At 29.5% G+C, this 15,493-nt stretch overlaps 1 protein-coding gene across 1 annotated transcript; it reads right to left on the bottom strand.

The window, feature by feature from the left end:
- Positions 1-4,237: 4,237 nt before the first annotated feature.
- LOC123920144 (transcription factor bHLH30) lies at positions 4,238-7,665 on the bottom strand. Its single transcript, XM_045972304.1, has 2 exons — positions 6,928-7,665; positions 4,238-4,981 (listed from the first exon to the last, which is right to left on the bottom strand). Exons 1-2 carry the CDS (start codon positions 7,468-7,470, stop codon positions 4,526-4,528), a joined length of 999 nt encoding a protein of 332 aa, XP_045828260.1. The 5' UTR covers positions 7,471-7,665; the 3' UTR covers positions 4,238-4,525.
- Between the last annotated feature and the right edge of the window lie 7,828 nt (positions 7,666-15,493).

The raw sequence follows: 15,493 nt of genomic DNA, 5'->3' as shown, positions 1-15,493 counted from the left end.
GTATGCTATTAACACGGATGCTGTGAGTTTGTTCGCAGATTCATCCTTTTTGTTTTTAGCGATGTTGAATTTGTATTTGCATCTGATGTACTATATCAATTATTGGAATGAATGAATATCGTTATCTTTTTAGTCAAAAAAAAAATTTCAACGACCAAATTCCTGAAATACCCCAGCGTAAAACATTAACATTGCTTTCTAAAAAATTATTTTATTTTATTTTTCTAAAAATAGTTTTTTTTTTCTTTCTAAAAATCCACATATTAAACGGACAAGACTAATTTTTAAACAAGTAAAAATGAGTTATAATATATAGGTTTGAGCACGTGGGCGTTAATTCACGGGTTAAACGGTTGACCTATGTATTATTACACAAATTCTTCTTTTATAAAGCTAAAAAAACTATTATTTTTTTTAAAAAATTGAAATTATAAAAATTCTTCTTTTTATAAAGCTAAAAAAACTATTATTATTAGTAATTTTATTTATAGCATATGATCAGTAAATAATAAATACAAAAATAGTATGTGACATTTTTATGAGTTTATCTATCTTCTCTATGTAAGTTTTTCTTTTTAAAGGCCAAAGTACAACGAATATTAGAGATACTCTAAAAAAATAAAAAATAAATTGTCGCTAGGAAGGAAAGCAAAACAACAAATAAAAAATGATGACCATGGCTATAAAGCAACTCAACTCAAGGCTATTAGTACAAAACAAAGCAACCAATCTCGAACTAATATCCTAGAGGCACCCCTTCAGAGGCAAGGGGTTCCAAAGGACAGATTGCCACCAATATCACACAAAGAGACATCAAGGTATGCCAACTACACAAAATTCTACTTGCACCAACAAAGGACGGGCTCATCACCCACTCATAATGGGAGCAAAGATTGCCAAAACTCTTAACATAAAACCATTTTCAAGAAGGTAATTGAATCCTATCCAACAATTACTCAACATCCACAGTCTTGTTGGGAAAAATAAGATAATTTTGAGGCGTCCAGATGGACCACAAAACATCATATCAAACAAAAGCTTATCCTAATACCGGCTCTAACCCCTAATAAATCTACAAAGATGGAAAATAACTCAGTCGCATATGGAGGTAAAATTAGCTCCCAACATAACCACATATATACTTTATTACTTTATACCACACTATTCCATATGCAAGTAATGCAATAAAAAACAAACTCAACTCGATCTTATCGTCATTCGTCCTCCACACACCTCAAATCCATAAAATAACACAAGTGATATTTAATAAGAAAGGTTTGCATGCCAAATTATAATTATAAGTGATAAAAAGTGTAATTAATTATATATTAAAAAAAACGGGTTATAGACAATTTGCCAATCAGCATATTTACAATTTTAACAGTCCAACTGACACGGACAAAAATATAAACGGACAAACAAATATTGATCTTAAGCTCGTATGAACTGCAGATTAAACGGGTCGGCCCAGATACTTTGGTCCATATATTTAACTTTAGTATTATCTACTAACAAACTCCCGATATTGAGAATGAAAATCATACCGTAGGACTCTTCACACCTAATAACACAAACTAGTTGACCAATATGTCACGGTCACACTCTTATTGAATATGACTAATAATTCAATTGGTATATGAACAAGATGTACTAACTAAATAAAACAAAGAAATAACTAAAAATAAACTATAATTTGAACTATGCCTTGAAACTCAACTACACCTAAAAAAGAGGGTACATGTAGTGTAAAGACATGGACCCAAGAAGACTAACAACAAATATGGCCCAACAACATTCATCCACGAGACTACGATGGATCATGTTTGGGCTCTCTATAATGCGTTAAATGCTTCAAGCTTCTGTCATTATCCATGGCATCAAGATTAGAGAACTCCTTTTTGTCTTATGAGCTTCTCAAGTACCTTTTGAATTTTTCAAAATACCACTCTCGCAAGACAACCAACGAGTGTTGAAGAGTATAAAATCTTAGAAAATACAATTCACTATTTAATTAGTGAACTGAGTTTGCACTTTAAATAACAAACCTTATAAAAATATTAAGTAAGGAATTGTGTTCTTTAGCACTCACTACTTAGTGTAATGACAATGTTGTTTGTTTACACGTAATCCACTTACCTAATTAAACGGATATATCCAACCAACTTAATTCATTGACGTGAACGTCTCATTCTATATCTATATATCTCTATCAACATCTTTTTTCCTTGCAAATAACAAATTATATTTAGTTTAAATAAAGAAACAAGGAGGAAATGTTATTTGATAAATTGTTAATTTTAAATTTGAGGATAAAAAAAAAGGAGGAAAAGTGATATGCATGTGGACATGAAAATTAAGCTCGAAAAAAATGGAATGAACTGTGTCTTGGTCCAATTGGACCTTACTCAAAAGTGGGTAGGTTTAATTATGAGCCATGTCCACTTAATTTGGTACTATCATTTTCTTTGTTGGTGATTTTTTTTGTTCTTTGTTGGCGAATGTACATATAGATTTTTATCCAAGCAAATGCATAAGGTTAGCTAGGACACCCTTTTTCACCTTATCTTCATATATGTGTTGTGTGCTTATTATCCAAAAAAATCCAAAAAATATAAATAATGGAAGAAATTTATACATAGTGAAACCTAGAGATATGGACGCATGTGAAAGGACGGGGAGAATTGCCCTATAATAATATATTTTTATCCCCTCATAAGATAGTGGTTTTGCTCTCACTCACAAGAAAATATCTTCAAAAGAGGATAAATTAGTATTAGTTTTACTCTTTCTTTCTTAATAAATGAACTCCGTCCTCAATCTTTCATCCTTTTAGACTTAGACACTTGGATTAGGATTAAAAGTTAAGAACGGATGAAGTAATTAGCATATACTTTCCCCGGTCCTATATATATAAGAAATACTTTACTTTTTATATTCATTGTAAAATTGATGAATTTAGACTATATTTTTACAATAAATCTAAAAAGCAAAGTTTTTTTTATATATAAGACCGGAGAGAGTACATCATTTTTCTTTTATTATATTTTTAAGACTTTTCTTTGAATTGAAGTGAATTGCTTATATGTGGTGTTTTGGTGTTAATGAGTCAGAAGGTTATTTGTTTGCCGAGTAATTGTTTACATGCAGTTTGTAATTTGGAATGAAATTTCAAGTTAGAAATGAGTATATTTTCTCCTCGTAAACCTCAATAGCGGAGGAAGTGGTGGAGTATATTACTTGTTTCGGTGTTGGTTCTTGGAAAAGAAATTAGGTCTTCCATGTCATTTTTATGAATGGATTATAAATCCTATGAATTGTATTATTATATAGAGGTGTTTTGGTTCGGTTTATATATATATGTTTTTTTTTGGTGTGCAATGATTTTAGTACTACTTGTACTTCGTTATTTTCGTGGATTTAATACTACTTGTACTATTTTCCTTTTTATCTTATAAAATTTTATTTTGGTTGTTAAAAAAAGAAAGAAAAAAAAACTCAAGAAGCATGCCTACTATCTTTATCAAATTTTCAAAGTCAAAATTTTTATTAATCAAAGTGACACTAACTAATAGTTATTTTACAATTGCGTCCAAAGTCCAAGTAAATTTAAATTTGATTTCTTAATATTATAAGACTAATTCTATGTTTTATATCACGGTGGATATGTTAGAATCGCGGTGATCCGATCATCGTAATTTTTTAAAATTTACACTCTATAACTTCTACAAAATTATGGTGAAACACTGTGATTCTGACATACTCGTCGTGATACTAAATATACACTACACTAAGTTCTTACAACGTCGGGTGTACACCCATGGTCACAATTATAATGTCATGCATTTCTGCTACCATGCACATAAAGAGAGTTACATGAAAACTTGAGTCACTCATTGATGCTTCTGAATTACTCTTACTTTTATATAAGGATTCTTGCATTGGAATCAAAGTTACACTCATTCACCAAGTCAGTTATTATAACATGAATGCATGATCTATTTTTCCACATCCTCAAATGAATTCAACTAAAGTTATATGTAAACAAAACATCTACTACCAATCATTATTTGGTTTAGTGGTGATTGATGTTAAATTTAGTAAGGGGAACCACAATTCAATCCACCGCAACTGCGATCAAGAGGGAGTTAGAACCATTTAATGTCAAAACTGACTCTCCAACAAGATTAAACTGGTGGTGAAAACAAACAAAAAAATAAACAAAGCATGAACTCACACATGTAAAAAGAAAAACCACCAAATTATCATTACCTCATTGTCTCATCATCATGTTCAATGAGACCATATACATAACAACATGTTACAACACACCATAAAAATTTAAAAAAGAAGAAAGAAAAAAAAAAACCACCCCCAAAAAAAGATAAAAATATAAATATTCCAAATCAAAAATATATAATAACCAAGTACCATATACTAATATAAGAGTAATAAATAATAATAGGTCTTTAATTAAATAAAATATATAAAGACCTTAATTAAACCTTACTAATTTACTTAATTGTAATTAATTAGATATTGATATTATATTAGTCCTTTGTCTCTTAACACTTCCAGAAGCAGAATCATCACCAACACTTTTCTCCATAACAGCTTTCAATGCTTCTTGTATTGAACTAATGCAATATTCATGATCTTCTTCTTCACCAGTAATGAACAAAACATTCTTAACACGTCCACCAAGTGTTGTTATATCAGCTTTGAGTGTTCTTAACCTTAATGCTTTCAATGTTTTGATTAGTTCAGGTAAAAGATCTGATCTATCATCACAGCAAAGTGAAGCTTTTATTATAAATTTGTTTCCATAATTTGATCCATATTCTTCATCATCATCTGTAGCAGCATCTACTGTTAATTCATCACATTCAGTTGGAACTGGACTTGTTTCTGCTATTAGTGATGTTTGACGTTTCAATTCTTTTACATGTTGAATCACTTCTGCTAGTAATGATGCTTTATCTGTCTATAATAACCAAAATAAAACAGAATGTCAAGTTATTAAAAAATAAAGTTCTATCATATAGTCAAATTTTATTTTATGATAATTTTTGTTTAAAAAATGGAAAATGAGACTAATAACGGATTTCGATCTCTCCTGATATTTTTGTACAATCTTCTCTCATTTTCTTAATCTAAGGATGGATTGACCCACAAAGTAAAAACACACGACAAAAGAGAGAGAAAATAAAGTAAATAAATGGCTGAGATCAAGACAGGATGTAGAACATGAAAGAATACAAAGGAGAAGATCCAAATCCGAGTGAACAATAAAAATAGTTACACTATTGCAGCCACGGTCGAATTATTGAATATATTAGTCGAGCATGCTTGTCAAATCGAAATTTCAATAGTGAATTGAAGATTTATTTTCCGAATCATGAATAGAATCATATATATTATACATTACCAAAGAAAAAATATGACATTTTTAAATAAAAATAGGGTCATGTTAACATATGCAACATGAATTCAATTTTGTATCAAATCAAGATACATCTTGCATGCATGTAGATATATGTATCGTAAGATACTAATAATCATGTTTAAGAGAGAATAAATTATTTAATCTCCTTGTATTTCCATTAATAAAAAAATTTGTTACAATAATTTTGAAATTCAGATCCAAAATTTCTGCAAAATGGCTGTACAAATGCAATTGAATGTAGAGGATCTAAAATCATTTTAATTGTGATGCTTTAATAGATGTCATATATATGTAAGGTTGGTAGGTTATTTTATTTTTTTGGTACAAAAGGTTGGTAGGTTATAACTAGTTATACATAATATATGGATAATGATATATGAATGTGAAATACTCGTAGTACTATTGAATATATTTAGAATGGTGGAATAAGTGTCATGCAGCATATAGTAGAGAGAGTGTGTTTGTGAATTGTGATGACTGACAAAGGTGATAGTTTTTGTCTGTTCCTTTATTTCTTTTCATTCTCCAATTGAGTTTGACTGATCAACATATTATCCGGCAAAGACAACAATATTTTCATGCCAAGAAGCTTTTTAACTGCATGCTGCTTTGTTCCTCTTTATCATACCAAGCGACATTAACACTAATACACTTTTTAGTATTACTTCTACTTTTTCTCTTTAGCCACCTAGTTATCATTATTTCCTCGGAACTATACCACACATTTACATTCATTACTAGAAGAGAGAGATTCTCATACATTTACTAGTTAGTACATTAGTAAAGTTATTATTAATTAATAGTATATCATAGTTCGGTTGGTAACATTGCATGTTAAATGTAGGTCGACCAGAGTTCTCGAACTCTGCTACTCTAATTTATTCATTTTAAGAGGTAAAATTTTAATTAGTAAATTATTTGATAAAAAAAATTATTAATTAATGAGAAATTAAGAAATATAAGAAAAGAAAAAAAGAAAAAAGAAAGAGGAGAACAAACAAGCCAAAAAGGATGATAACAAAAGCAAACAAAACAATAAGACTCTTTGCACCTCATTTTCTAAAAGGTTATATTCGATTTTGATTTTGTTGTTTATAGCACAAAAGTAATAGTAGATATAAAGAATATTCTACTAAAGAGATATATTGAATTCAAAACGCCACTAAGAAAAAACACTCACAAAATTCATTATTTTATAGTACTATTATATTATATATATTTGGTTGAGTTGAGATCTTTGGTTTTGATATATGCATTTTAAATTTCTTAGATCTTTGATAATTACAATATTTTTTATAATTACTTGAAAATTTGTAGCTAGGTTTTTTTTTTGGCGTTAATCCTCTGGTTCTCAGGGAAAAAGGATTCCGGTAATCCAGAATTCAGCCGCAAGGTTAAGAAAGTCTGACTAAAATTAAGTTGATTTTTCTTTTCAAGTTTTGAGCAATTAATGAAGCTTAACAAGATGATTATTGATTACTTACTTTGGTTGTGCTTGGTAACAAGCTACGAAGCTTAGCAAGATGATTATTGATTCTCTCTCTGCGTCTCCTTTCAGCTTCACTATGACTCTTAGAAGCAGCAAGAGCCTTAGCTTCCATGATTTCTTGAGCACTCATTTTTCCAAGTTCACTTTGATGAAGACCACCAAAAGGTACACCTGATCCATGTTGAAGAGTATCTGATATGATTCTAAGATGTTCAGAACCATGATGATGATGATCATATGCAAATTGAAGAGAAGGAACCCTTGTTGATCTATTGAACAAACTTGCATATGGTGATGATGAAGTTTGTTGTTGAGGAATAACAAAAGGGTCATGAACATGATGATTATGATGATGAAGTTGTTGCATAGACCATGGTTGCTGAAAGATTGGTGAAACTTGATGATCAGCTGATGAAGGGAAAGAGAAAGTGTTTTGTTGTTGTCTCATGATTTGTTGTTGAAGGAGAAACTGTTCTTGATAGGTTTCAAAGTTATTGATTGTTTGAGAAGAACACTGTCCTTGATCTTCTTGTATCATGCTTTCTCTGCTATAGCTTCTGTTTTATATACAAACTCCAAGGCCTTATATATATATATATAGGAATAGAATAGAATAGTATAGTATATGATGGTGAAGTGAAAATAAAGATTCAAATGTCAGAAGATGAGGTAGATATATAGCTAGGTTTAATTTTGTATGATTCTATTCTATTCTATTCTATTTTTTGTTTTTTCTATTAGTATATAGGTTATGTTATGATGAGTGATGACTAAGAAAGAAAAAAAAGAACAAAATAGTTTTTTTTTTTTTTAAACAAGAACAAAATAGTTTGAAGAGTTGTTTTTATATGCACATGGACAAGAATAATAAATGAAAAAGGGTATTTCAAAGGACAGAATGGGTTAGGGAAAAGACCAAAAAACCAACATAGAAAAATGCTAAACAGCCGTCTTTGTAATACTAATTAATCATATTAATAAGAAAATTTTATCTTAAAATTTGTGTATTCAATATCTTAAAAGTGTAAAAGTTATTTTATTAATATTTTTATTTTCTGTTTTAGTATGTTTAATAAGTGGTTCAGGGATACAGTTTAACATGATCCATAAATTAATGGATTTGAGTTCTCTTCAATAGGTCTTTTTCACATAGTTTAACATTGTAATCGATTTTGATCGTTGATTTAAGATCGAACAGTTCAGATTTCAATTTTACAAAGTGAATCAATCTTAGTCCTTCATTTTGATCGGACGGCTAACGGTTGACGTAGTTACAACAAAAAATCTTATTCCATCCCTTTTACTTTCCAATAAAATTCAGAACGCTAGTGTTGTCTAGATGATACATGGCCACATGGAGTTATCCAATTCAATATAATAAAAAAAAATATATAAGAAATTTAGAGGAGATAGAGGATGATGTCCAAAATATAAGACATAAGATACTTTACGACTCAATAACATTTACAAAAATAATTACAAATATTTCTGTTCAAAAATACTAGTAAGACTCGAATCCAGAATCTCTAAACATAGTCTATCCTTTTATCACAAAACCAATTCTTAAAATTAAAATAAGTAATATATATATATATATATATATATATATATATATATATATATATATATATATATATATATATATATATATATATATATATACCTTTGATGGATGTATTGATTCTATAATGGTGGGGGATGAATAAGTTATTTTCTTTGTTTGTTTCTCTTGTGAGTGGTGGGCGGCGAAAGAAAATTCCAATCCATTAGATTTTTCTCTCTCTAATATATGTATATGCTTCTCTTGCAATGTCAAATCTCTTTCACTTGGTATGTTTTTTCTGCCACAAACATTTGTGCGGGGTGTATGGTAGTGATCTTTTTACATTCAAACACAAAAACTTTCCTTTCCCTTTGTGCTTTGTTGCTCTCTTTTTGGTTGTTTATTTTCTTTATTTCTTCCTAATTAACTTGTCTTTGCAGCCTTTTGTTTTGCCCACCACACTCTATAACATATATAGAGTCTCTTCGAGTGCTGCTTGCTATTTCACTTTACTTTCTTCTTACGGCAATCTCTCTTTCTCTATTCTCCTAACAAAAGTGTTTGTACATATGTTTTGTCACAAAAAAATATAGCTAGCATTGCTCTAGAAAATAGAAATAGTTAAAAGGAAGCAAAATATAATAAAGTCATTGAATTTGTATTGAATTTGGATCAAAGCAAATCTCCAAATCTGAACAAAAACAAACACCGTACTAAGACGGGACAAACAAAACACCGTTCTAAAACGAGATAAAACAAAACAACGCACAAAGACGAATTAAAATAACACCAGATGAAAAAATCTCGAAGAAACTTGAATATTATCACTTATTTAAATAAAAAGAAATAAAAAACGATCAAGAGGAGTGATTTTGGATCAAAATTGATCCTAAATCATCCCCTCTAATTGATCAACCAAAAGAAGAAGAAATATGAAGGTGGGGTGGCGGTTGAGAGGAGAAGGAAAGAATTAGGTTTTGCTAAAACGTTTCAAAATAGCTTTAAATTTACTTTTTTTAGTTTATTTAACTAGTGTCTCACAAACTATAGTTAGCAAGATCTTTAAATTTTATGATAGAATATTATTAAATGACAATAAAACTCATACTCGTGGATACTCATCCAAACCTGCCCCAGTTTGTGAGGGAAAATCTGAGTTGATTGAGGTTGAGTTCGGGTTTGAGTTTTCCTCGACTTCAACATATGAGATTTGGTCCGATAATGGGAATATTGATACCAACTAAAATTATATCTTACATCTTTTAAATTAAAAATCTTAAACAAACTCTTAAATTACATTCATATATTTATTTTTATTTTTAAGTTGAGTTTTAAACAAGTTGTTTTCCTCTACTTTTTTCTTGGGATTTTAACTCTTTTTTTTAATAAAAAAAATACCAAAATACAACCCAAATTTATTTGGCGTAAAGAGAAACGAGATACTCAAACTCCATTGAAAAAGCTAAACCCCATTGGGTATGGATTTTGGATTCAACTTTTTATCTTTTTTTTTTTTGTGAATGGTTCAATTTTTTATATCTCGATAAGAGTAGCCGGGTCAAATACAATTTTCTACTTTTCCATTTTTTTTAAGAAAAAGTAAAAAAGTATAAAATAAATAGGGACAAAGGGAGAGTTGGGACGAATATCCAAATATTATGATTTGAATCTTGAGAAGGCAAAACAAGTCGCCGTCTCATCCCATTGCTATGCTTAAAGTTTTTTTTTTCTTTTCGAACTATGCCTAGAGCTTAACCTCACGGGAATATATATTATATTGTCATTAAAAAAAAAAAAAAAACCTCACGGGAACATTGATATGTAAGTTACCTAACTACCAAATAAAATCACATTTTATAGGAGTATAGAGTATGAACTATATTTAAACCCCAAGTGTTCGTGATTTGCACGCGTATAGCCGTATAGTAGTACTACAAGTAACAAATAATCTTTGGTTGTGATCGATCATTTCAATTAACATTACCTGTGAGAGAGAAAGAGAGAGAGAAAAAGAGTATGGGAAACACGAGCAAAACATAGTGAACATACAACATAGATTGTCGACCGACCAAGGACGACCATAAAGTCTGTTACTATCATCATCATTACAAATATGCAGCTTAAGCTTAACCAAACCAAACCAAACCAAACCCTTTTTCTTTCTTTCTATTTCAAGCTATACTATACTCATACTATATTTCAAGAATGTAATTTATACTATTACTAGTAGTATAAAATAAAATCACATTATTACCATTATTTTTTTTGACTAAAAACATTATTACTATTATTGTTATATATATGGATCAATTACTCTACTATTTTATAGTACTATAGTATATAGGTTAACTATTTGATAAAAGAATTTAATAATTACACATGCTTTGACTATATGATTTTTTTTCTTTCATAATAAACGTAGTACAATCATACTCCATCTAATTAACATTTGTTACTATGTTTCAATATATTCCTAAGTTATAGGCTATTGCATTACGGTAAGATATGATTACATGATTTGCACCTCTTGTTTAGGCTTTGGATAGAATACTCCATGTACTGTTTCTACTATAGTGGGTAAAATAGCTTTTGTACTAGTAAATTATTTTCCTTCTTCATTTTATAGGAGTATTTTATTTTGCCGTGTGAAAAAAAGTATGTTTAGATTAATGGTTATTGAGAATTTTGGAGGATTAAAGTTATATTTAGATTTTTTTTTGGCACATTCTATATTTAGATATCTATTTGAGACTTTAAAATAATATATTGAGACTTTAATATATACTCCCTCCATCCCAAAATATAAGAGTTAGTTTGACTAATGCACGTATATCAACGCACAATTTTGATCACTAATATCTTTAAGGCAAAATTACACTACAGGTCCTTTATCTTATTTTTTTGTAAGAATTTGGTCCTTTATCTTTTTTTTGTAACAATTTGATCCTTTATCTTTTTTTTTGTAACACTTTGGTCCTTATCTTATTTATTTATAAAAAATAAAGGACCAAAGTGTTACAAATAAAAAAAGATAAAGGACCAAACTGTTACAAAAAAAGGGACTAAAGTGTTACAAATAAAAAAAATAAAGGACTAAAGTGTTACAAATAAAAGATCAAGGACCAAAGTGTTACAAAAAAAAGATAAAGGACCAAAGTGTTACAAAAAAATAAGATAAAGGACCTGTAGTGTAATTTTGCCTATCTTTAATTCTCTATTAGTAAAAATTATAAAAACTTAATATTTTGAAAATACTAATTAATCAAAACAAACCAAACAAGATCTTCTATGATAATATTTGTATCTATATATTGTTAAAAAAATATGGTCAAAGTAAGATAAATGAATAGTGTCATTTAGTCAAAGTAGCTCTTATATTTTGGGACGGACGGAATATGTATATGAAAAAAAAAATATTACTTGAAGTTTTCAGTTACTATATTTTTTTGTTTTTGTTTTCACAACAAGTTTAATCTGGTTCGGGGGTCAGTTTTGGCATCAAGCAATTTTAGTACCCTTCGGATCGCAGTTGCGGGGAGATTGAGCTGTGGTCCTCCCTACCAAGTTCAGCGTCAATTACCACTGAACCAACTAACGATTGGTAGTTATTATATTTAGATATCAAGCAGGAGTAAATTTTTTTAGCGAAATTTAAATTGAAGTTTTCAGTTACTACTTGTTTTGGGGCAATATTCCCTCCATCCCAAAATAAATGACCTATTTTTTATTTTGTCTACTATTCATATGATCTCCTTTGACTGTATTTTTCTACTAATATGTATATGCAAATATTAACATATGAGATTTTTTTTTGAACAAGCCAAAATGAGATATCCATATATAGAAAAAGTAATCTCCTCAGCACAAGGCGTACCAAGAGAGACTAAAAAGTTACAAGAGAGTTCAAAATACAAAAAACAAAACCATAAAACTATATAAGGCCCAAACAAAGCAAAAGACTAAACCACCACATATGGCAGTTCAAAGTTAAAGTACTACTCGATGCTCTCAACCACCTATACGAGAGACTTGATCTTGTCCAATATATCTGATGTACTGAAGTTGTCGAGCCTCTAAACAATCAATGGTTTCGTTCAGTCCACACTATCCACACGCAAGCAAGCCAGATGAGTCTCTAAGCATATGAGATATTTGATTTGTCTCAATGAGTATTTTTAAAATATATAATTTTTATAATTTTTAATAGTAAGTAATTTAAAATATTAATAATTAAAATTATTTATTGACAAACGTGAAAATGATCAATTAGATCATTTATTCAATGGAGTAGGATTTATTTCCAATTGCAGCCCTTTGGCCTTTTGGCGTTTTAATTTTGTTTGGTACATCGGTCAAGCCCCCCACGTTATTCTAGTCTTGCTAGCCACCCTTTCTACTTTCCCAATACCATGTAATCATTGTGTCTTGGAACACACTCCACCTTCCACCTCGCTCCTCATTTGGTCTTGGTTTCAGTTATAGGTAGCTCTTTTGGAAATGAATTAGATGTGCTTGATTTTAATTTTTAGGAAAATGTTAACGTGTGTATCTAAGACACATGTTAAGAATACAATTATAGAAATATTTTTTCGAAATATGTGTATTATACTGTCTTTTAAGCATTAAATTCGTTTATAATATTAAATGCAAATTTCTAATTATAGAAACTTTAACATGTACCCTATATGCACATGTTAACGGCACCCTAATTTTTATAGTCATATTCCTTCCGTCCCAATTTGATTGGCATAGTTGACTATTTCACGCAGGTCGATACATAACTTTAACGATTAATATTTTTAATTGTATAATAGTAAAAATTATAAAAATTTGATATTTTGAAAATACTCATCGAGACGAATCAAACAACATCTTATATACTAATATTTATCTTTGTTTATTAGTAGAAAAATAAAGTCAAAACAACATGTATAAATAGTGCACAACAGTCAATTGTGTCAATCAAATTGAGACGAAGAAAATAATTTATTATATTTGTGATTGTCATGTTAAGATTTTATTTTTTTTACAATATCCCGATAATCTTAAAACTTACCATATTCCGTCTATAGTTCAAATTCTTATCAAGAGTTTGAGTTAGATTACAAACTAATGGGATAAGATTACAAATAAAACTTTTTTTAAGAATTAAATATATTTTTTGTCCTTATATTTTTGCATACGTTTTAACAATAGTTTCTACATTTAAAAAAAAAAATTAAAATCTCTACAATTTATATCCATTACCATATGAGCCCATCTGTTTGTTTTCTTCCTAGTAAGCAAACGAAACGTTGATGTTGTATTTCTCTATTGATGAATATAAATAGGGGAAACAATCATTTTAGTCCCTGGATGTGCAATTCACTGTCATTCTGATTCTTAACTAAAAAAAAAAATACAAAATAGTGTTTGACTCTACGATCTGTTAGTCATTTTAGTCTCTGACATTAAAAATGACCGTTAAGTTTACAAAAAGCTGATGTGGCATTTTTTTGGGGGACACATGGCATGTTGACTAGACATTAGTTGGACAACTAACCTGATGATATGACGGAGGACCAAAACGACAATACAAGGGACCAAAATGACAATATTTTTTTCTTCTTCATTTCTTCATCTTATCTTCCTTTCATCCTTCTTCATCTTTTTCTCCTTTTCATTTTCTTCATACATTCATCAATAAAACCCACAATTTTAAATCCAACTTTTTAAAATAATCATCAATAAAAAAAATGCTTAAATATCACATTTATCCCTATATATACGCGTTTAAATATCAACAAGATTTCCCCTTTTGTTGGTTGTATTTTAGCTTAAGCATAAAAAAGTAGATGATTTTTCGGGTCTGATTTGATCAGTGACCTTCCTCAAGGCATTATAGAGACCATTTTGATATATACAACTTCCTATATAATAGATGCTGTTAGAACAAGCATTTTCTCTTGAGGTATAAATGGTCTCCATTACTCAACTTATTTTGAAATTTTAAGATTTTGAGGTTTTAGGGATTTTGTTTGAAAATTTGGTTAAAATTTTGCAAATTTTTTATTGATGATTTTTTAAAAAATTTGGGTTTAAAATTCTGAATTTTATTGATGAATGTATGAAGAAGGAGTGAGAGGAAGAAAAAAAATTATTGTCATTTTGGTCCCTCGTAGTGTCATTTTCGTCCCTCGCCATATCATCAGGCCATTTGTCCAACTAATGTCTAGTCAATGTGTCACGTGTCCCCCAAAAAATGACACATCAGTTTTTTTTGTAAAGTTAACAGTCATTTTTAACGTCAAGGACTGAAGTGACTAACAAATTGTAGAGTCGAAGACTATTTTGTATTTTTTTCTTCAGTCAGGGATCAGAATAACAGCGATCGAGTTGCACATTCAGAGACTAAAATGATTGTTTCCCCATATAAATATGTATGGGTACGTAAAAGATCGACCCTGACATTGTTATATGTTGACCCAATTATAACAACACAAATTAAACCCCATATTCCCACATTTCATCTTTTTAATTGTGTTTTTGTTGTTCTCCATGCCCTTCTTCATCGTATAATCTTCTCCATTGTGGTACCACTGCTTTCTTCATCTTTTAATTCTGATTGCGTCACTCTTAATCTCCTTTCGAGCACTGTGTTAAGCTCTACAACATTCTATTCCACAAACTAGAGGGTGAAAGTTTGGATGTGGAATTCAAACTTTTTTTTTTCTAAGCGAAGAACATCTAAACACCGGAAGATAAAATAGGCTACCCCATTCTTTACTCATATCTCCGTAATATATTAATAAAAAATAAAAAATATATATACAAAAATGGGGGAAATAAATCTAACCAATGAATTCAAACAAAAATATAGGACAAATTCTAAGTATTTTTTAATCAAAGTTACAAAGAGTCTGAATTGTATGAGGTATTTCTGGAAGGGTAAAATGCAAAATATCCCTATAAATGCTATGTAATTTGTAAGCATACTAAATAATTATTACATCAATTTAAAAGAGAAAAACTAATATTA

The sequence above is a fragment of the Trifolium pratense genome, linkage group LG1 (genome assembly GCF_020283565.1).
Source record: "Trifolium pratense cultivar HEN17-A07 linkage group LG1, ARS_RC_1.1, whole genome shotgun sequence".
NCBI classification, from domain to species: domain Eukaryota; kingdom Viridiplantae; phylum Streptophyta; class Magnoliopsida; order Fabales; family Fabaceae; genus Trifolium; species Trifolium pratense.
The sequence above is the reverse complement of the archived record's forward strand: the minus strand, read 5'-3'. Positions and strand labels throughout refer to the sequence as shown.

What these genes read in the sequence shown, in the direction of transcription:
- LOC123920144 (XM_045972304.1), bottom strand. Translation starts at nt 7,470, where the DNA reads ATGATACAAGAAGATCAAGGACAGTGTTCTTCTCAAACAATCAATAAC. An exon ending in TGTTACCAAGCACAACCAAA is followed by an intron (nt 4,982 to 6,927) that starts GTAAGTAATCAA and finishes TGGTTATTATAG; the next exon opens with ACAGATAAAGCATCATTACT.